The sequence below is a fragment of the Polypterus senegalus genome, chromosome 12, assembly GCF_016835505.1.
Source record: "Polypterus senegalus isolate Bchr_013 chromosome 12, ASM1683550v1, whole genome shotgun sequence".
In the NCBI taxonomy this organism is placed as follows: domain Eukaryota; kingdom Metazoa; phylum Chordata; class Cladistia; order Polypteriformes; family Polypteridae; genus Polypterus; species Polypterus senegalus.
The window spans coordinates 88,157,207-88,180,822 of NC_053165.1; the positions used below are offsets into that span (position 1 = coordinate 88,157,207).

The 23,616-nt window shown below is 38.7% G+C and overlaps 1 protein-coding gene across 1 annotated transcript in view; it reads left to right on the forward strand.

Annotated features, from left to right (window-relative positions):
• Positions 1–23,616, forward strand: part of LOC120540499 (echinoderm microtubule-associated protein-like 4) — an 85,239-nt gene that overhangs the window by 5,512 nt on the left and 56,111 nt on the right. The window contains exons 4-8 of the mRNA XM_039771339.1: positions 1,940–2,079; positions 5,091–5,281; positions 7,772–7,869; positions 7,970–8,094; positions 19,433–19,762. Of these exons, the coding sequence (XP_039627273.1) occupies positions 1,940–2,079; positions 5,091–5,281; positions 7,772–7,869; positions 7,970–8,094; positions 19,433–19,762 (884 nt within the window). The remainder of the gene's footprint in view (positions 1–1,939; positions 2,080–5,090; positions 5,282–7,771; positions 7,870–7,969; positions 8,095–19,432; positions 19,763–23,616) is intronic.

Here is a 23,616-nt window from a genome sequence, read left to right on the forward strand (position 1 = left end):
GATACAAACCAAACAGCCACATGGAAAACATGAAAGCTATACATATAGACAATGACCTCTGGTGTGATTCAGACCCAGGATGTCCAAGGGGCAGCAGTGCTAACCACTGTGCCATCAGTCATTGCCATCGCAACCACTGTGACCTTTAGGCCCATTGTTACCATTTCCTGTCTTAGTTTTAGAACTTGGGATGGATTATTTACAAAAATTAGTAGCTAAGATTTATTTGCTCTTGTGTAAATTAATTTTATTCGTATTGACTTCAGTTTGCAGTGTGTTTGTACGTTTCTTTGTCAGTGCAATATGAATGAACTATAGTCAAGATAATGTGACAATACAAAAGAGATTACCTTAGGGCTTTAAATACTTACACAATACGCACAGTATTTTCCTAATATTTTAATAACATATCATTTCTTGGTGCCCTGCGGTAGGCTGCCGCCCTGCCTGGGGTTTGTTTCCTGCCTTGTGCCCTTTGTTGGCTGTGATTGGCTCCAGCAGACCCCCGTGACCCTTTAGTTAGGAGGATGGATGGATGGATGGATAATTTCTCGGTTTTACATGTGTTAGGAAATTTTTAATTTACAAAAACGATTCTCAACCACGTTAGCCTGAAAGTAGCAGGTATAGCAAAAATGAATGAGTCTTTCCTATGATCCTTCAGAATAATTATCCTATGTAATTTGTAAAATCAGGGTACATACTGTATGCAGTTTAGAGGGCTTGGCAAGGAACTAAAAATTAACAGATTGAGGATAACAAGTGGAGTCCTGCAGGTAACACAAGGGATAGATGCCGGGGGTGTAAAACAAAAGCATAAGAAATCCAAGGCAGACAAGATCAGAAGAAGATGTTAGAAATCCAAACCAGAGCTAAATGGTAGAATTGTTAAGCAATTTTATTTTACTGTTAGAAGAAGTGAAAACTGAACATGAGCAGACTAGACCATATGCACATGGTTAGTGTAAACCTATTCCTTGCAAAGGAGAAAAACCTTGTAATAAATGAAGCTTTCTAGTTTGCCTGCAGAGAAGAGGTAGTTCATGAGTAGGCAGAAAAAAAATGGAGGTTTTAAGGAGAGATTTAGAGAAAGTCAAGCAAATGAAGAACAGAGCTATACAGAGAGCTGTGAGGCAACAACAGCATAAGCCATTGCATCCTCCCCCCCAAATTCTGTTCTTTTTAATTAGTGGTCCGTGAATATCAAATATTCAGCCTTACTGCCAAGAACAAACTGAATAGCCTTACCATCAAATTTTGCTCATCATTGTCCTTGATTTCGCTTTCATTCACCGTACAAAGATACTGTATGCAGTTTTGGCATTCATACAATTTTAAATAGGTAATTAAAAGTGATCAGCATTCTTTAAAAAGTATTTCAGTGAACATAATAGTGTTTTATTTGTACTGTTTGGTGGGTAAGAGAAAGTTTATTCTATTGTGTTGTAGGAATAACTACATTGTCAGTCAATTTAGATTTAAAAATGTATTGAGTAAAAAAATTGCATATCATTTAAAATTAAATTTACTTTGGCATTAATCTGAACTAAAATGAAATGTGATCTTCATCAAAATCCTAATATACAGTATTTCAAAACTAATTTGAATGCATTATACATATTTATTGCTATACCGAACACACTGATAAAACATTTTTTATGGAAAATATATTTTCAGTTTTAAAATGACTCAGCGACTTGAGATCATATCAAGAATAACGTCATCCTAATGTTCTCTATAAATATCAGTACCATACAGAGTTTTTTTTTTAAGAGAATTTAGCCTGTCATTCATGGTATATTAAATAGATATTTTTGGAGTGTCTTGCATGAACATTGCTCTTCAGGTTATGCCATGTCCTTTGTAAAATAAATGAGCTGTGGTCTTTAATTTTTGTATTGTTTTCTGTTCCCTACACTTTATGTCCTATTTTTCCAAGGTCTGTCCTGGAGGAGCATCAAATTCAGTTATCAAGCAGAGCTATTCAAGTTCTCATTAAGCGTTTTAAAGATACCCGCGGAGTAGGAGTGTCTTATGTACCTCTGTGCAAATATTTGGAAGATGTTCAGCTTCAGACAGGTACTGTTATCACTTTTCTCAAGGGCCACTGACCAAATGTTTTCTCCATCGTTTAATTAGTTATACTCACTGGAGGAGTAAGAACTGTCATAACACAGTTAAAAGCTTAGTAACAATGAGGTTTGCAGAAAAATATCGCTTCACCATTTCACCTTTTATTTCAGGCACACTTTAGGTATCCGTGCTTACCTCTCTCAAAAAACGTTTTTCACTTTTTTGCAATTATCCATATACATATAATTTATATTTTACTTATTCAGTGTTTTTGGAGTTTGCCAACAACAAAATTTGTTAACATGCCATAAAGCTTCTAACAGTGTTACATAGCAATCTGTGACGGTGTTTCCTTACATTGCATTCATAACATTACATTGTCAGAATCACTTTATCCAATTCAAGGTTCTAGGTGCTAAGAAAAAAAAATGAGAAATTAACCCTAGATGAGATGTAAGTTTATTATGGGAGCCACTAATGTACTCGCCCATACGACCAATTTGAACTCACCAATTAGCCTACCCTACAGGTCTTTAAAAATGGGGAGGAAAACCATAGCACTGTATCTGGTGGAAAGCATTTTACTTTCTTTTGTAACTCTATTTAGTTATTATAAAGCACTTTGATATTTTTATGTATGACAGTATCCTATATAAATAAATGTTCTTGTTATTAACAAGGAGATGCAAATAACAAGATGGTCAATCTTGGACCAGATAACATGGATGTTTTTAAATTATTGAATATCTTATTTTGATAAAATGTTTAGAAAAATAAAAAAAGGAAAAATAGCTGAGAAGATTCAGGGGTGTTAATTATCTCCAGTGGATCAAAAAATCCATAGGAACGTTTAGCGAAACTACTCAATAACAGGACCAGGGGCTTATTATTATTAAATAACTTGTTCCATTAACCCCCAAAATTTGCTTTGTATTAAAGGATTCATTGTAATCAAATCCTCCAGCTCCTGCATGACTTAAAGATTAATTGGACACTGCTGTAGCAGATAATGAGTGAATTATTTAAGTGGGATTTCTTCTTTTGTCTTTCTTTGTAATATTATCTGAAGTTTTTTTCTGGTCATCATTGATGTCTATGTATACACATATGCTTTTGTTTTTTACAAATACAATTTTCAAGTGTTATGTTATACATGGGCTCTGCCCACCCATCACTTAATTTTTGACCAGAGATTTTATAACCCTCTAAGTGAGGCTTTTTTTTTTGTTATTAATGTCCATCATATATGTGTGTGTGTATAAATATATACCATATTTATAATTGGCCCGACTTATTGTGAGCTTGTCTTGCCGCAGTTCAAAATTATTTTTAAAAATCCAGACACTCCAGCATGTGGTGCTGGCGCCAAATGCGCACAAGAAACAACAGACTGGTGCTGCTGGGGCACGAAGTACCCAAGTCTAGCCAACTTTCACTCCCACTGTATCAGTCCTTGTGTTTGCTTTGTGTATGCAAACATTTTTATGCTTTTAAATAAGTCCTGAGCATCTGCATATAACCTATAGATAAAACAGGCCCATCTGTGTGTTTGTTTGTCATATATATCTACTCTCTATATATAAAATCCTAAGCCTAAAAGTGCAACGATTTTATGTCACACTTTAAATCAGGCTTATTTTTAAACCCCCATATATATGTTTGGTATCATTTTTTTTTTAGGATTTATTGAACTTTAATATGGTGTTGTTAAACTTTGTGATTCTTTTTTCCGTTTTTAAATTATAAACTAAAAAATATCAAGAACTCGCGTCACGCGAGACGAGCCTTTGTGCCAAGAGATTTAACCACGCCTGAGCCGTAAAATAAAAGATAAAGAGTGGGAGAGCTGCTGCAGAGGCTTTTAAATGTTTGAAGCGCCATGCGAGATGCAGATCATGCGGTATGGCAGCAGCAAGCCAGCAGCTGATCAAGCAAAGAAGAGATAAATAAAAGCAGTATTTGTTTCCCATTGTATCACCTTTTAAGTGGGGGTTTCATGGAGCAATCGTGTCTCCTTGGGGTTCATTCAGCCCCCCTCTTCACAACGTGAGCGGCAGAGATACAAAGTGGCTGGTGCATAGTGCAGGCCCATTGGCAAGCGAAGCGAACCCCCTAGTATGTGTGTGTATGTATGTATGTATGTATGTATGTATGTATGTGTATATATATATATATATATATATATATATATATATATATATATATATATATATATATATATATATATATATATATATATATATATATATAAACCTTTATTTTACAGATATCACGAATTTTACAATTTTTTAAATTATGATCATTATTATTTGCTTTAGCTTTGATTTTAATTTATATGCATACCACTAAGACTGCCTTCTAAATTGCCTCCAACCATAACCAGCAAAGGTGTAGGAGGATAAAAGATCTCCTACTGATATGTTTAGTAATGATTCTACTTAATTCAAGTTTTTGTCTTGATAAATATTTTTTTTTCAATATTTTATATTTTGCTATTAAATTTGTACTTTGTTCCACCAAAAAAACTCATTCTTCCACTTGATTAGTCTTGACAGGACTATCAAGCCTTCCTTAGATGAACGATTTAGAATGTATATCCTTGATAAGCTACAAGTTGTTGAGAAGGTGATTTTCTTTATAAGTGGAAAAATGGAGCACTAGTTATCACTCCTGTTTCACATCCTTTGCTGTTGGTTCCTTGACTTTATTTATGTCACCCTGTGTCCATGTGTATTTCCTGTGTATTATGATTACATTTAAAAATGAATAGGCTAACTCTAATTATGCCTGGCATAAGTAAATCTGGGTGTGTACATGACTGGCATCACATCCAGGATGGTTCCTGTCTTAGTTCTGTCCCTACTAGGAAAGGGTGTGGCTCTTCTTGACTGTATACTGTAACTAAAAAAAAAAAATCTGAAAATGGTTTTGATTTAGAAGAGGCATGGCATTTGTGAAGAACTTTTTTGTGATAAATAGATTCTAACTGTAACACCTCTCTTTACCTTTGCCTATAGGCCGTGACAGTGTTCAGAGAAGCAAAACCTCAAAATGGCAACAATTCAATTTTCAGCATGCTGATGACCAAGAACTCATTACAAAAATAGAAAAGATATTTTTAAATCATGACCTAGACTTTGAAATCGAAGAACTGCGCAAGAAAATAAAGGAAAGAGAAAGAGGACAGAACTTGATATCAAAAAAAGAGGTACATAGAACTATGAATTAAAGTCGTATTACTATTTTAAGGTATTTGGAGATTAAACCACTAAAACAGCATAGACTTTTTACAGTGGCTGCATCAGATTCTCTTTAGGCAATTTTAAATGACTTGCAGCAGGGGAGCTTGACAATATTTTTTGCTTTGTTATACTGGCTGTCAATTCCTTATACAACACAATGTGTAGCAAAAGATGTAGGACCCTGGAAGTCAGTCTCTGAGCTACAATGCTAACAGAAGGGACACTTTTGAAATTTTTCAGACGATTCAAGTCTTGTCCCCTAATAACTGGCCTAGTTGGGAGAAGTAGTGTAGCTTGCCCTTTAGACTGTAAATTCAAAATGAGTGATACCTTTACAGGTATTATTATTGAACAAAATCCCAAATACAAGAAGCTATCCACCATGGTGTTTGTATCCATTAGGTAGAAAAGAGAAATGCAGACACCTCAATAATGTTCCCAGAACAATGACGTACGTATACAGTTTGAAATATTTACTTCCACTGCACCTGCCTAGGTCATGTCAGGGTCAGGTTGGGTAACATGCATTGGTACAGTGCATTGCTGAAGCCACCACACAAAGAAACAGCTCTGAATCCTTGTTGGCAACCCTCTAGAAAGACATGTGGTCCAGTCCCACCCTCCAGAAATGACCATCTATCTGGAGCAGCCAGGTATTACATGGGCGTCCTCTTGGCTGGGTTCTCAACAATGAGAATCGGGCTCCCTCACAATGCAGGTAATGTACCTTGTTTAGAACTCCATGGGCAACTGCTTGTTCCACACAAAGTCAAACTAGCAGTACCCAAGGATTCTCAGAAGAGACACAGTACTGAAGGAGTCCAGTCTTCATCTCAGGTCTTTGGATAGAGTACATGTCTTGTAACCATATAGCAAGACATGGACACTATCCAGGAAGCACTAGAACTCTAAAGTCTTGGACCTTTGTCGTTTTGCAAAAGATATTGGGAGCACCACACACCCCTTTCCAGTGACCTCATGATCCCATATTCTCTCCTAATCCATCTGCTAACTTAATAGGAAGAGTCACCAGAGACATGAATGTTGCTGCCGAGGTAAATAAACCGCTCAATGAGGTTGACATTCTCCCAACAGACAGACACACTGCTGACAGCTGTGCCCAAGAGGATGTTGGTTTTTATCAGGACACTAGCAAGCTCAGACACTCAGACTCCTCGCTCAGTCCCTGGAGAACCCCTATCAGAGCCTCAATTGACTCCGCGAAAATCACAGCATTGTCTGCAAAGCCAAGATCTTTCTTCACCAATAGATGCCCCACAGCCGCTGGACCCCACGACCCTGCCCAACACCCAGTCCATGCAAGCAATGAAAAGAGTAGGAGCAGAACACACCCCTGACAAACCCCAGGATCAATTGGAAAAAACATAAGAGTGCACAGCACTCACAGCACCAGTGTACAGGCCAGGCATGATATCCAGCAATCTTCGGGGGAATCCACGAAGTCTCAGGATGTCCCACAGGGCAGCTCAATCAACTGAGCTGAACACTTTACGAAAATCAACAAAGGCTTCAAAGAAACTCTTCTGATATTCACATTTGCGCTCGATGAGAACCCTTAATGCCAGGATCCAGTCAATGATAGACTTCTTAGGCATACAACAGAATGTTCGAGTCACTGGTAGATGAGCAAGTGATCACAGATCTACTGAGGATGACCTTAGCAGGGTTCTTACCTGGCACCAAGAGCAGTGTTATCTCCCTGCAGTGGCAACAATCCAGGCAATCACTCCAGATAGGGATAAGTCCCATTTTCCAGTCAGTTGAGATGACACCCATCTCCCAAATGGAAGCAAAGATTGCTTGCAATGACAGGAGGACAGCCTTATCACCAGCCTGGAGAAGTTCACTGCGGACATTAGAAATCCCTGCAGCCTTTCCTACCCTCCGCTGGTTCACCACTTGTGCAATTTCAGTGTGATTGGATGATTCACAGTTAACTGGAGGATCAACCTCAAGAATCGTGGACCCAGAGATGTCCAACATCTTAGCCGAAGGATCACCTTTAAACAGCTGCTCAAAGTAGCCAGCCCAGTGGGACACAACTGCAGGATCATCCGTAAAGACCATTCCATCACCCGCCCTGACTGTAGCTCTCCAAGGAACAAAGTTGGATGTACATAATGGTTTGATTCCTCTGTAAGCAGGATGTGGGTCACAAGACCATAGATGGCATGTCACTTGGTCACAGATTCCTCTAACAAATGCCATCTTATCTGCCCTAAAGACCCTTGCAGCCATCCTTCTCAGTTCCCAGTATAGACCAGGGTTGCCATCAAGCCATGCATTACAACTCCTCTCAGTGATATCCAAGGTGCCCTGATAAATGAAATACCTCCTTCTGGGAACACCGGCAACATCAACACAACCCTCAGCAACCTTCAGGGTATACACCTGCCTAGTGTATATTTAAATGCTTTTCAATGTCTTCTTTTTAGCTAACTAAGATATGCCTTGAGATAGGAGTACCGTTGCATGGCTCGTCCCTCAATCAGCTTCTGTCAAGATGTGATGATGAGAACAATGGAATGGTGAAGTAAGTGAGGAAAATGTTTACTTTTGACATGACTGATTGTGTTATCTCAAAACTCTCTTCTGTCTATGCTTTTGGTGAATGTCTCTCTCTCTTTTTTTAGCTGGCCAGAATTTCTGCAATTCCTTGCTGCTGCACTAGAAGGAGCTCAAGAAACGCTGAAGAGCAGTGTACAGCCTGACCTCAGAGCAGACGCTTCCAGTCTGCTGCAAATATGGGACAAAACAGGTGAGAGCAAGTTTATTCACACAGTGATTAACACCTCTGGGGAACATTGTGCATTGTCAGATATTAAATGAGCCACCACACTTTCACCCCAAGTCTTCTATTCTCCAGCTAGTCATATAAATCGGTCAGTTATTCTTTTCTCAGTCCAGTAAAGAATGATTATGAGCTAACAGAACTTCATTTGTGTGTGCTTTAAGCACCTTACCTTGATGCTCTCTGTGAAAATTATTGTAAGGGATATGGAGAAACTGTCTTTTATAGATTGCGTAGGTTGGCTCTTAGATTGTATTGAAGATTTCCAAGGGTGGGTCTGAGTGACCAGCTTGTCTAGGACTTCCATACACTAGCCCACAGTGATATACAATATAGTCTTGTAACTTTAATATCATGCCAGACTACTTTTCTCCTCTATTTCTTTGTTACCTGTCCTCAACCATATTATTATATATCGCTTACCACTCTATTATTTCTGTTTATTAATAGCTTTTGTGATGCTTAGCCATTGCCATTTTGCACATCTTTTCAAGTCAGCATGTTATGGAAGATGTGTACTGAGAGGCCGCCATGCTGTGCAGTAAAGCCAGTTTCATGAGAAAACTACAAGCCTGCCCCCCAGTAGACAAATTTTCACAGTCCTACCCAAAGTTAAATATTTACCAGAAAAATCTCTTTTTACTCCAAACTGGCAAATGTTTATATTTGACTAGATGGATAAGAAATTTGACAAACAAGAGGAGACCATTCAGTCTGTCAAGCTCAATATTTCATCCAAATAGTTCTTAAAGGTTGTCAGGGTTTCTGCTTCAGCTACACATCTCTGTAGTTTGTTTCAGATCCCCACTACACTTTGAGTAAAGGAGCGCTTCCTGCCTTCAGTCTTAAATGCACTTTCATTTAATCTCCACTGTTGTCATCGATTACATTATTTACAATTAAGTATGACAGAATTCTGCAGGATCTACTTTATCATTCCCTTTGAGAATTTTGAAGACCTGAATTAGGTCCCCACACAGCTTCCTCTGCTCATGACTAAATAGGTTTAATGGAGGACCTGTCCTTAAGTCCTGGGATGCACTTGGTTGCTTACCTCTGCACATCTTCTGGTGCTGCTATGTCTTTATTGTAGCAGTGTGACTAGAACTGCACACAACACTCCAGATGTGATCTCACTAGATAGAATCAATACTGTGTTCACTGTCTGTAGCTTAAGACTACCTTAGGTATTTTTGTGTATTCAGTTAATGTTAGTATTATTATTGAAGGGGCAGATGTAATAGATTGCATTACCACATTTGGCGTATAATTTGCTCAGTTATGACAAATGTATTCTGAGGTTTTCAGCAAAGAATGACTGACGTTTTGAGATAAGGTTATTAAAGTCACTCATAATGGCACTATGTTATATGTTGATTAACACTTAGGCAAGTAAGAATTTCATTGTACTCTTTACAGATGATAATAATCTACTCGATATATACCTGTATATAAAATCCTAAGCCTAAAAGTGCAACGATTTTATGCAAAGATTTTATGTGATGTTTTTATATTACGTTTTTTGTCACGTTTTAAATCGGGCTTATTTTAAAACCTACATATATATATGTTTGGTATCATTCTGTTGAGAATTTATCGAATTTTAATGTGATGTTAGATTTTCAGATTCTTATTCTGTTTTTAAATTATATTATTATATTATTATCATAAAACATATCAGGAACTCGCATCCCACAAGAAGAGAGTTTGTGCCAAAAGATTTAACCACGTCCGTGGCCGGAAATAAAAGACAAAGATTAGGAGAGCTGCTGTAGTTGGCTTTGAAATGTTTGAAGCGCCATGCGTGACACAGATCACACGGCAAGCCAGCAGCTGATCGAGCAAAGAGGAGGTAAAAAAAAAACTGTATCTGTTTCCCATTGTATCACCGTTTAAAAGGGGGTCTCCTTGGAGTACATTCAACCCCTCTCTTCACAACACGAGCGGCAGGGACGCAAAGTGGGTGGCGCATAGCGCAGGCAAAGGGGGGGTTGACGAGCAAAGCAAGCAGGGGGGGAACTGCCTAGTTATCATATACATCTCTAATAAGCCATCCATTTTTTAAGTGCTTATCCAGGGTAGTTTTGTGTGGCAGCTGGAGTCTGTTCTGGCAATGATCCAGCACCAGTCCAAAGCAGGGTGAACACATGCACACACACTAGGGCTGATTTACCAAGTCTATCCAGTCCACCAAACCTGCATGTCTTGCTAAGGAAAATGTGTTATTTTTATAAATAGGTTGTTTTTTTGGGGGTTAAAAGCACAAGATAAGGATGAATAAAGGAACAACAGAAATAATAATAAACTAATCCTCAGTATAAACTGTGCTCAATAAACTAATCCTTTCAGCCCAGCTGGGTCTGGCTATAATGTGAAATGGCGCCTAACTCACTAGGCAGGGTCATTTTCAAATCACCTGACTCTGAACATCTCCAAAAAAATCTCCCTTTCTCTCTCTGTCTCGCTCTCCGTGTCTCTATTCCCTGATATCAGTCCCGAGTTGTGACAGCCTTACAGCACGCAGTGGATTTAGGGATCAAAGGCTTCACGCCTTTACTCAATATATGATAATACTCTAAAGCAGAAGTGTATGTATATTCCTTTTATGGCTGATAATTCCTAAAACCACCACATGCTTGAAAGCTGTCAAATCTGGAAGATTAGCTGATCTCCCTACCACTACATATTTCCCTTTAGTAGACATTTACAGTGTGACTAGAGAGTCAGTTTTCGTCTGGCTGGCTGACATTAGCCTTTTCAACTTGACCTAGGGATTAATTCTGGACCACCTCAAGAATTATTCACAGACATCATATAAAACTCGACAGCTACCAGTACACAGTGGTCAATGGATTAGCTACACCTCTGAGTAATCCTTTTTTTTAAAGGTGTAGGCACCCAGCGGCTTTCAGGCATCCTGTCATATTTTATTGCCTACAGGATCTCAGTAGGGCTTTCATGTGATCATCTAGAATATTGCAGCCTTGTTTCTTGTCTTTCATGGAGTGTCTCAGAGACATTTTTCTTCTTAAACATCCTCTCTATCTATTCAATTTTTACAGTATCCTTGTCCTCCCACCACTATGATTCAGCATATTCCGGCATTTATTGCACCCAACAATGTTTGTCCAATCCTCGAGTCTTAGTGTTCCTTCATGGATTTTGCTGTCAGGAATGGAAAATAATTGGCTTGTTATCTGCCATCCATGACAGGAGAAGCGGAGTTATATGTTCTGTTATGCTTCACACTATTATTTTCAGCTATTATTTGAGTCACTTGAGCCCATCTCTTTCTCTGCACAAGTTACATTGGACTTGAAAGACCAGAAAATGGAAACTATTTCAAGGGTAAAGTAAAAGATACTCATTAAATGGGCAGGAGTCAACCATCAGAAAAGCATACAAGAAAAAAAGATTTCCAAAGCCAAAGGTCAACAAGCTGCTGGTTTTTAACTGTATGCTTTACATAACAGGGTTGCAAATGGCAAGATGTTTTATGCCCAGTGGTCTTTTAATACAAACATAGCACTGCTGCATATGAGAACTACATCTACTTTTTGTGGTCTCTGATATTTTCATGCCGTTGTATCTGGTCCCCACTAGCAAGCTGTATTGAAAGCCACTTAAATATTTAGATTTGCCATTTTCTCGATGGAATTACTCAAACAGACAACCGTTCTTACTTACCTATGTGCTTCTAATGGCACTGAGAGCACTGTTAATGTTGTAATTGAGTGAGCAGTCATAATCATGGGAAGGACAGGTAAGACCAAATAAGGCATACAGTTCTAGGGCTTTAATCTAAGGCCGGCCTTCTTGCCATTTTTCTTTCAAGCACTCCAGTGCAGCCAACCATCATCTTTATCTTCTACCATGAACCAAAGAGCATGTAGTCTCCTGGCCACCTTCAGCAATGATAATCATAGCTGAGTGTTCTCCTAAGTTCACTTCCGAATTCATTTTAAGTGAGCCAGTCAGGGATGGTTATCTGCATTGTATTGCATGGCACATCACCATTCATATTTAGTGATCGAATACTTCTGCCAGACAACAATTACATTTATTTTGAATTAAATGGATCATGAGATGGATTAATGATAAATCTGTATTTCACCTTTCAGTTCTAATGTGTGTGACTTACTCAGACTACATTTTAAGTATTCCTGTTTTCTATAACGGTCACTCTGAGTAATTTTTTGTAGTCATGGTTGTACATAATAATAAAGAAATATGAATAACTTAATAATAGGAAGTACAAAAAAAAGATGTAATCAATGGAGCATCATGGTGTCACGGGGTTTCCACTCTGGAGGCCTGGCTGAAAAACCCTAGTCAAGGCACTGCCTGTACACAGTTTGCACATTCTTTCCATGTCCAAGTGAGGTTACTTTTGGATACTCAAATTTCCATCTCACATTCCTGAGACATGCGTTTAGGTTATTTGGATCCTTGAAATTCGACCAGTGTATGCACATGACATTCTGTATGGAGCAGTTTCCAAACTTGTACACAATGGTGCCTAAAAAGTCTCTAACTCTTTACAATCCAGATTTGGATCTGCTGGTTAGAAAATTAATTGATAGATGTGAACAATCTATTCTACATTTCCAAGGGTTCTTATAAAAACAACACTGATCAGCACAGTATACTGGAAAGGTGGAATAAATAAAGAGTCGTTCTGGAAATTCTGGACATGTTTTCAATGGGGTATACCTGTTTTTAAATACATTTTTAGCTTGCCTGTCGAAGGACCAATATATGTATTACTTAAAATACACTGCAAGATGCAGGTTTCTGTTAGATACATATGAATGAAAATAAAATACCATCTAAATACAAGACTAAATGCTATTAGACAGGCTTGCAAATTTATCCCAAATGATTTCTGAGTTGGGCATCAGTAGTTGGCACAGCAAAGAGCTTTTAAAAGCTTTTAAGAGACCTAGGTGATAAATTATTACTATGTGAGAAATTTCACTTCCTCAGTGTAGGAGAGGCTAACAACATTTGTGTTTCCTTCCTTTTGTGAGGCTTCTAAGCGGTGAAATTTTCAGTTCTAAATAGGTGACTTTATTATGCATAGTTCATATGTAACCAAGAAAAAACAACTTGTGCATTCTGGAACAGCATGGTGGTGCAGTGGTTAGTTCCTCACAATGCTACAGTCTTAAGCTCAAATCTCAACCGAGGCACTGCCTGTGTGGAGTGTTCATGCTGTCCCTGTGGGTGCATGTATTTATCTCACATGTCCTTAAGACATTCATGTGAGGTTAGTTGGTGAGTCTAAACTGCTATTGTGAGAGTGGGGTGAGTGACTGTGCTTTGTGATGGACTAGTACCCCACCTAGAGTTTGTTTCCACCTTGCTCCTGGTGCTCCTGAAGCATGAGAGGACTAGAAAATGAATGAATGATGATTTCTTTTATATTTCCTGCATACTTATAGTTCATTTCTTGATTCATGTTTTAACTTTTAATTTGTAAAAAATTAAAAAAGAAAATAGAAAAAAATAGCAAAAATCTATCAAGGTAAATGAAGTGGAAAAACAGAAAGCCCAATTGAAGTGGTTCTGAATTTCAGAAGGCAGCTTAAATTTATAGGTTTGAAAGGCTGGAGGACCAATGTCATATGATTATGAGGGAAGGGGCAGATACCAGAAGACTGGCAAAGATGTGGGCTAATTCCATTACACAAAGGAGAGAAAGACTCAAATTAGTGTGGCTGTGATCCAGTGTTTGTGTGTTTAGAGTGTGCAATACGGATGGTTAACAAAGTGCTAGAGGGAATAATGTGTGTGATGGGTGAGTTTCTTGACTATTGCTCAGTCCTTAGCTTTTCATCTTTGCTGACATGACAAGGTTAGAAGAAAAGGTCCAAAGTCTGGATGGCTTAATGAATTCAAACAATACAGATATTGAACCAGTGTAATAGCAACCCAGTCATGGTAACTGTTCTTTTTATCATTTTATTTAAATACTAGCCGTTTTGCCTGGGAAATTTCATAAGACAATGAGTGTCAACTGTGGTGCCATCAGTTAATTGGATGTATCAGAAGTACTACGTAACTAACTTCTACTCTGTATATAATAATGGCAGACAATACATATGGTGAAACAGTTAAGGATTTGCACCTAGGACTTCAAAACTTGAGGTTGTGAGTTCAAATCCCATTACTGACACCCTGTGACCATGAGCAAGTCACTTCACCTGACTGTGCTCCAATTAGAAAAACAAATGAAATCTAATCAGATGTTGTAAATTGCCTTAGATAAAGGCAACAGTCAAATAATAAGTGATAATAATAATATTAGGTCACTGGAGCTGCTTACTCTTCAACATGCTATATACTATTGGGCATGAGTCGAATATTCCTGCATTGGATCAGTTTCTGCTTTCAATAGTCATTGTTTTGCAAAATCCTCAAGTCTTACAGTAAAGTGTATTCTTTTAAATTGAAACAGGTAATCAAAAGGAATAATGTGAAATTTGAGTATATATAATTATTATTAGTTCTGCACATCATTCAATGAAGTACTTCTTTTTGTGATTATCATCATGTATATATACTAGTATATATGTGTGCAAATATATACAGGTATATATATATATCCATCCATTATCCAACCCGCTATATCCTAACTACAGGGTCACAGGGGGTCTGCTTGTGCCAATCCCAGCCAACACAGGGTGCAAGGCAGGAAACAAACCCCGGGCAGGGGTTTAGGATATATATATATATATATATACACATACACTAGCCATCCTGCACAACTCCACCACGTTATAGTGAAACAGGACAAATTTTAAAATTCAACAAACAATCAGTTATCACTAGCTAAGCGGAGGCAAGGTACACTCCAAAACATGGCGACAGGTAGACCGACTTGAATGGAAAATGGCGCGTGAGTGAGGAGGGCCCTGCCCGGCTCCCTACTCCTGATGTCACGCTTCCCCCTCCCCTCAGCCCACAGCCTCTGTCTTGGATTAGTGCGAATATATCTCTTCTGCAAGCAAACTATGATTCTTAGTGCGATGAGAGAAGTCAACCAGAATGTTCAAGCAAATTATAGAAAAAAAAACCAATTTAAATCCTTTAAGAAATTCTCTTATACGCTCACTAAGCGGAAGTAGGGTACACACCCTGAGATTGGCGCGTGAATGAGGAGGGCCCCATCCCCCTCCCCTCGGTCTGTTGCGTATCTCTCGGATGCGTGCAAATAAATTGGTACCACAAGCAAACTATGATACTTAGCGCAATGAGAGAAGTCGCAGAATCAACCGGAATGTTCAAGCAAATTACAGTAATCCCTCGCTATATCGCGCTTCGACTTTCGCGGCTTCACTTTATCTCGGATTTTATATATAAGCATATCTAAATATATAACGTGGATTTTTCGCTGCTTTGCGGGTTTCTGCGGACAATGGGCCTTTTTACTTCTGGTTCATGCTTCCTCAGTTGGTTTGCCCAGTTGATTTCATACAAGGGACGCTATTGGCGGATGGCTGAGAAGCTAACCAATCAGAGCACGCAGTTAAGTTACTGTGTGCTGATTGGCTCAGTGACGGAGTGCCGAATTCGATTCTGCGGCGTTAACCAGGAAGTCTCGTCTCGCTCATTCAGCATCAACGTGTTTCGCTGTGTAAAAAGTTAACTTTTCTGCTCTTTTGTGTTTATCTTTGTGCATAGTCAAGGCCTTCATTATGGCTCAAAACGATCTGCTCCTGCTACTGCTTCAGGGGCCGTGCCCAAGCGCCAATGGAAAATGCTAACGATTGCTGAAAAGGTAAAAGTTTTAGATATGTTGAAGGAAGGGAAAAGCTACACCGCTGTAGGATGCCATTACGGCATCAATGAGTCCACGATTCTTTTTATTTAAAAAGGAGGAAAAGAATATAAGATTTACGGCCGCAGTGTTCTTTTAACCAGGGCGCAAAACGAGTTGTAAGTAGACGTAATAAGGCAGTAGTCCGGATGGAATCTGCTTTAGGGATTTGGATTGAAGACTGCCAGAAGAAGAACAACGGCGGTGCTACACAGTCGCCTGAAGAGGCTCCTTTAGAAGGGCTGTAACGCTCTCCTTTGTTGTGCAGTAAAACTAAACTCATTGTTATCGGACAAGTTGTCGTGTCACCATAATTAATTTTCTACGTACAATACTTAGTACATATATATACATTTAGTGTCACTGTACACACATTTACTGTATACAATTTTTCTTGCATTGTACATATTTATTGCTGGTGGCCTGTCTATCGTAATGGCTGTAACATTTGTGATATCGGAGACGCTCGATATCTATAAAATAATATTTAGGTTTTACTATATATAAACAGGGTGTTTACATACATAATTTCAATAATCTTACCTAATATCTAAGAGAATACAAAGGGTTTATGCTGTATAACTGTGCGGGGAATATTTATAAACAGTGTGGGAGAGTTTATAAGGGCTTAAAATATATAAAAATAACCATACAAACATATGGTTTCTACTTCGTGGATTTTCACCTATCGTGGGGGGTTCTGGAACGCAACCCCCGCGATCGAGGAGGGATTACTGTATAGAAAAAACCCAATCTAACTCCATTAAGTAGTTCTCATGTGAAAAGCAGTCAGACATACAGTTAGACAGACAGACAGGCAATTCCTGTACTTCAAGCTTTTTTTTGTGTGTGAAATTAAGATTAAAATCCGTCTCAAGTGTGCCCTTGGTCAGTGTTTGTGTTTTTCAAAAGCACGTTGTTGACAAGTCAGTGGATGATAGTTATGGCTTTCAAGTTGCGCTCATTTAAGTTTTGTTGTAGTGCCAACTTATTTTTTTCTCCATTCCTCAAACTTTACAATAATCTGAGCCAGTTGCAACAAACAAAACCTGTTCATTTTTGACTCATAGGATGTTTTTCAGAAGATTACATTTTAAAAATGTGTTTTTAAAGAGTGTTGAACTAAAAGATTAAAGAATTCTGGTGACATATGCAATGTTAATGAACTGTTATTCTTTATTAGAATGTATATGTTTAAGTGTATATGAACTGACCCGTGTGTATATGCTTGCAAGAACATGTGAAATAGGTCATTGGGAACTTTGTAGTTAACATGCCTCTCATAATTAACTAAAAGTATAAGTGGCCAGACTATGGAAATGTTTTAGTTGTCTGATTTTTGTCTGATATAGCCCTTCAACGAATACAGTAGCTATCAAGCCATGATATAAGAGAAGGCACCTTTTATTGGCTTGACACAGATGATACACGGCTTTTGATACAAGAGACATGAGACATAGTGTTTGATATGAGGGAGAGAGTTCTGAAGATGAAACAAAACATCATGCTGTCAGGAGGACGAAAGTACAATGCCACCTACAAAACGAAAATGCACTCCAACAGAGAAGTGTAGAAAGGCTGCACAATGGCACATACTTTTAAAGAATGCCTTAGCTGGATGAAGAAGAAAAGACTTTTCAGGTTATATGTTTTCTTCTTTTTTTGCCTTATAGTATTTGATGCCTGGTTTTTCTGCAAATAAACATGTAGCGGTCAGGGGCCGCTAAGATTCACACCGTCAATGTGATTTATTTATTTTTTTATAGTGGATCCGAGGGACGTTCCCAGCCTTGGCTCGACCCGCACACACTCACTACAGAGACCAAACAAAGCACACTGGGAACATTAAACAATAAAGAATATAATGAAATTAAATTAACTAAATGTAAACAATAATACCACCCCTGACTCTTTCGGCGATATTACATTTAACATATAAACACAAATACCACACAGCAAAGTCCATGGAAAAACCAAACCGGATGAAATGAGATGTGACGAGATTAGGTCCAGCGATCTGTATGTTGAAAGGGAAGGGAAAACACAGACCTACCGGTAGTTGCTGAAAGGGTGACGACGGATGGATGGCTCAAGAGCGCTCCTTTTCTTGCGGGAAAGCCACACAGTCCTCGGTATACAGGTAGACGGACGATCCAGACCCCAACAAACGAATACAATCCAGGACACAATGATGAAATATGGCAGAATTGACAGCAGGCAGTCCGACAGATAAATGCAACACACAACGTACAACAACAAAAACAACTCTTCCTCTTCTTTTGGCCACCTGCCCTCCTTTTAACCTACTTTGAACACTTTTGACCCCAACAGCCCCTGCAGGGACTGCTGGGAGATGCAGTTTAAATTCATAGTAGCCCTGCTACAAACATGAGTAATGATTTAAATAATCTCGTGACAATGCCTTGTTTATTGACATTATTTGTATGTCCTGTGATGAGTTTTAATACAGGAAGTTATGCTTGTTTAGGTGAACTCTTTCAAAGGTAGAGATTCAAGAGCTGAAAGATACAGGTAACCTGGCAGGAGGCTGGTTCTCTTCGCTTTGTTGGATTATTTCTTGCATGTTTGTTCAGGTTCAAGCTGTGCTTGTTCAGGTGATTCAGGAAGAAGACTTTTCAAAGTTAGCAATCCGGGAGTGGAATGACAAATCCATGAATCCCATCAAGAGCAGTGCTCTTGTAGCAGCTCCTGGCCTTTGCTAAGGTATTCCTAAATTCATCCCTTTCAAGGGTAGTGACCTGGAAACAGTCTGTCTCCTACGAATCCCAGCAAGAGCAGAACTCTTATGGTGGCTCTTGGCCCTCTACTGAGGTATTCTGAGATTCAGTCCTTGGTGGACGAAACTGAGGTAGCCAGCCTCGGCCATTGTTATGGAATAGCAGAGTGAATGTCGACTCCTTACAAAGAAGGTGGCAAGCCATTAGCAAAGACACAAGTGATGACTGAATGTTAAAGAGGTACCTACTGAGGGTTAATCATGCAAACCAGGGCTAATAATTTAGATATTTACAAGATTAACTTGCCCAACAATAAAAAAAGAACCTTTGGAAGTTAAAGTGCCTTGTGTGATCACTTTTTTATGATAAAAAAAGAAAACAAAAACATTAACAAATGATCACTGGTTCACATCACAAGCCTATGTTCTTCAGTATCAGCTATATCAGGAATGTCTGGCCTTTTTGCTAATCTTCTAAGAGGAATAAATTAATGTGTGGAAAAACAGCACCCTTAATGTTTCTTCATTTATGTGACGGTGGTGATGGTAGGAGGAGGAGTTCAGTGAAAATCTAACTTGCATGTCCAACTAACATACTGCCAAATATGATGCTTTTCTGAAGTTAATAGTGACCTTCAAGTCTGCTGTCTATGTAAGGCCGTAAGCATTTCTTAAATGTTTCGCTTATATTAGTTTCCTGGACTCTTTTTTTAAACCTGCACTGTACATGTTTTGTCTAATTGCAGGAAGAGAAAAGGACACTTCTGGTCTGCCTGCAGCTTCTGCACTACATAAGCCTTCCACAGATTATTCATCCAAGACAGATGACTTTTGTTTAATTTCTAAAAATGTACCTAATGAAGAGGTGCAAGATGCAAATATGAAGAATATGGATGGAGACGGTCACTCAGTATCTTTGGAGAACTGTGTGAGCAATGATTTAGGAACCCAGTGGAAAACTCAGATGACTTTAAAGCACAACCAAGGAGTCCAAGTCAGAAGGAAAATAAACATCACTTCCGCTTTTAGATGGAGGCAAAAAAAAGAGCAAACACAAGTCAACAAAAACTCTTCAGGTATGCTCACCATTTTGTGTTCCCAATAACATCATCAAAATCCATATGACAAGAACATTTTAGCAACTGTTTTAAGTCAAGCAAATACATACAGTCTAGGTGGGTGTATAAGTATTGTAATAATTCCAGGATTTAAGCACTTAGAGAACTACTTATTTTGTTGTGTAATGTAAAGAAAGTGGCCGATTTGATCACCCTGACACCTTATGCAATTCTTACAAATTGAAAAACAAAATCCTTTACATCATCAAACTGTTTAATAAGTTTGACTGCAAGACAAGAGCTTGTACTTACTTGTACTTATTTAAATTTAAACCAGCTCTAGATAGGGAAACAGTCTGTCACTCTGTACATATACATCCAAGCAAACCTGTGCTTCTGGATATACACTCAATGAGCAAATAATTAGAAACCTCTGTAATTTTCACAGCAAACACCAGAATGAGGAAAAAAATGTGATCTCAGTGATTTTGACCGTTGCATGATTGTTGGTGCTGGTCTGCGTATTTCTTTAACTGCTGATCTCCTGGGATTTTCACACGTAATAGCTGCAAGAGTTTACTCAGAATGGCACAAAAACCAAAAAAAACACCCAGTGTGTGGCAGTTCTTCAGATGGTAACACCTTGTTGGCAAGAGAGGTCAGAGTTGAATGGCCAGACTGGTTTGAACTTACAGACATGCTACAGAAATTTACATAATCACCCTATAGATCTGTGGTGAGGAGAAGAACGGACAACACATTGACCCTTGAGGCAGAAGGACTGCTACAACAGCAGATGACCACATTGGGTTCTTCTCCTGTCAGTGAAGGACAGAAAGTTGAGGGTGCAGTGGGCACAGGCTCACCAAAACTGGACAACTGAAGACTAGAAAAGTGTAGTCTTGTCTGATTAATCTCAATTTCTGTTAAGAAACACAGATTGGTAGGGTCAGAATTTGGCACCAATTGCATGAATCCAAGAAACCAACCTGCCTTGTGTCAACAGTCCGGCTGTTACTGGTGGTGTAATGTTGTGGGGAATGTTTTCTCGACACACTTTGGGTTCAATAATAGACTGAATGCTACTGCCTATTAAAGCATGTTTGCTGGTCATGTGCATCCCTTCATCATCTTCTAATAGCTTCTTCCAGTATAATAATGCATCATGTTACAAAGCAAAAGTCATCTCAAACTGGTTTCAAGAATATGACAACGACTTCAGTGTTCTTCAGTGGCCTTTACATACTCCATATCTAAATCCAGTAGAACACCTTTGGTTGTGGTAGAATGGGTGATTTACAAATGAATGTGCAACTGGACCAATCTGCAGAAACTGTGTGATGCATTCATATCAGCATGGATCAGAATCTCAAAGGAATGTTTTCAACATCTTTTGGAATCCATGCCATGAAGAACTGAAGCTGTTTTGAGATCAAAAGGAGGCACTACCCAGTGTTAGAATAGTGTTAGAATAAGAATTTGCTCAGTGAGTGTAAGTCCAGTTTAAAATTGCTTATTATTATAACCTGCACACTTTTGGGATGTGGGAGGAAAACTGGAGAAAAACATACAGAGGCTTGTGAAAAAAGTGAGTATTTCTGGGCCCAAAATTGAGTCCACGAGTTGTGAGATAGCACTGCTAACCACCTGGCCGACATATGTTCAAATCAAATAATTAAAGTTAATGCTGATGTTAGTATAGAATGTTAAACACTTGCATCATTCTTTTTACTTCTGACTGCAACTTTTAGTGTTGTTGATTTCAATCCCAGCCCAGTCATTTGCCCACTCTCCCTGTGTCAATGCGGAAGTTTGCCTCCACCCTAAAGATATGCTTGTTAGGTTGATTGGCATTTCCAAGTTTGTATGTGTATATGAGTGGGGCCTGTGATATGCTGGCTTCACATCCAGGGTTTCTTCTTGCCTTAAACCTAGTGGTGCTAGAATAGGCTTAGATCCCAGCTTCCCTGAATTGGTTTAAATGGGTTTATGAATATTATGTAACATTTGGAAATGCAGAGATACAGAAGCAAGCACAATTATAAAAATGATTATTTATAACACAATAATACCTTATGTATTTCTTTCCCATGATAGACAGCATCACGTTTTATACATAATATTTATTATGTACTCTGGGGCTTTGCCCCCTACTCGTTTTGCTTGCCCACCTCCTACCCCTCCCATACCCATAGGGCGTGCAACACGCCAGCCACTTCACATCTCTGCTGCTCGCGTTGTGAAGAGGGGGGCTGAATGCAGGCTAAGGAGATGCGGTCGCTGCTCTGAAACCCCCTCTTAAATGGTGATACAATGGGAAACAAGTACATTTTTTTTATCTCATCTTTGTTCGATCAGCAGTTGGCTTGTTGCTGCTGCTGCCGTGCTGCATGTTCTGCATGTCACACAGCGCTTCCAACATTTAAAAGACTGTACAGCAGCTGTCCTTTTCTCTCGCGGCCTTGTCTCGCAGAACATCAAAGTGTCTCTGAGAAAATCACGTCTCGTCTCCTTCCAAGCCTTCCAAGATTTTATTATTTTTTTTTATCATGGAGAGATGTATCCATTAGTTGCAAAATAATATAGAGATGTGTCAAGTAGGAAGTCAGTAGTTGGGATTGAACTGATTGGTTTTTGCTTTACTTCGAGATTCTTTATCCACGTGAAGACACCATCTGCTGGGTTGTAAATGATTATGTTATCAAATAGCGCAGGCTGAGAAAACAGCTCCGTGGTTTCAGCATTAATGCGGCACTATCCTTGAACTGAGCCTTGCTGTGTAATTTTTGAGACATTATCACAAACACATGGCACAAGTTACAAGTCATAAGACCAGCCATTATGATATTCCTTTACACATGTTTACGGCATTAAATAAATGTTATGTCTTTTTACTGCTCTTAACAAAATAATATACAAACACAAGACTTCAAAGGCTACTAACAAAAATCAAGCAAATTGAAAATCACAGCCAATAGATCTTAATCATCAAACGTAAAAGAATAAAAGCAGTGCTGCAGGAGGATTTTTCTACATTACGTGTGTGCTGTCGACAAAGCGTTTTGATTAATAGTTGTGACTGCTCTCCAGATACCAATATTTCTCCTTCTTGAAATACAGTGTTTAACCTGTTAATGAAAGAACTGAAAAAACCTAGCCACAGGGGAGGCACAAACCAGTGTGTTTCTTTGCACCGGTCCCAAGCCCGGATAAATGGGGAGGGTTACGTCAGGAAGGGCATCCGGTGTAAAATTTTGGCAAATCAATATGCGGACAACAATTTTGGATGATCCGCTGTGGCAACCCCTAACGGGAGCATCCGAAAGAAGAAGAATGAAAGAACTGAAAAAAATTTTTCAGTTACCTGTCTGCTCTTGTATGTAATCTGTAATTGTGAACAGAAGAATGAGAGATATTTACTCTGTGTAGTGTCTGTTTGTGTATACAGTGCATACAGTGTCCTCAAAATCACACTGATATAGATCTAAGGGTGCTGAATCCAAGTCCGTTCTTTATCAATCCAGTGTTTAACAGGTGAAGTTTTAAAATGTAAAAACACTATTTCAGAGAAAAAAATAGACATTTAAAATCAATTATTTACACTTGAAAAAAAATAATTACACTTATAGTTTTTTTAAAACATAGGTATTACTTACAAGAAGCAGTCGTTTGGTAGTTTATTTTCCCTCTTATAATCGTCTGAAGGTGTTTCACAGTGGAATGACCAACAGTTGTCCTCTAAAGTAGAGTTGCTCCACTTTACACTGTAACATTTCTCCATTTGAGCACTGTCCTGGTGGGACCCCTCCCCAAATTCATCAGAGGCTGCTACAAAGTTCTTGAGGGAAAAAAAATCCAAATGAGAGTGTCAA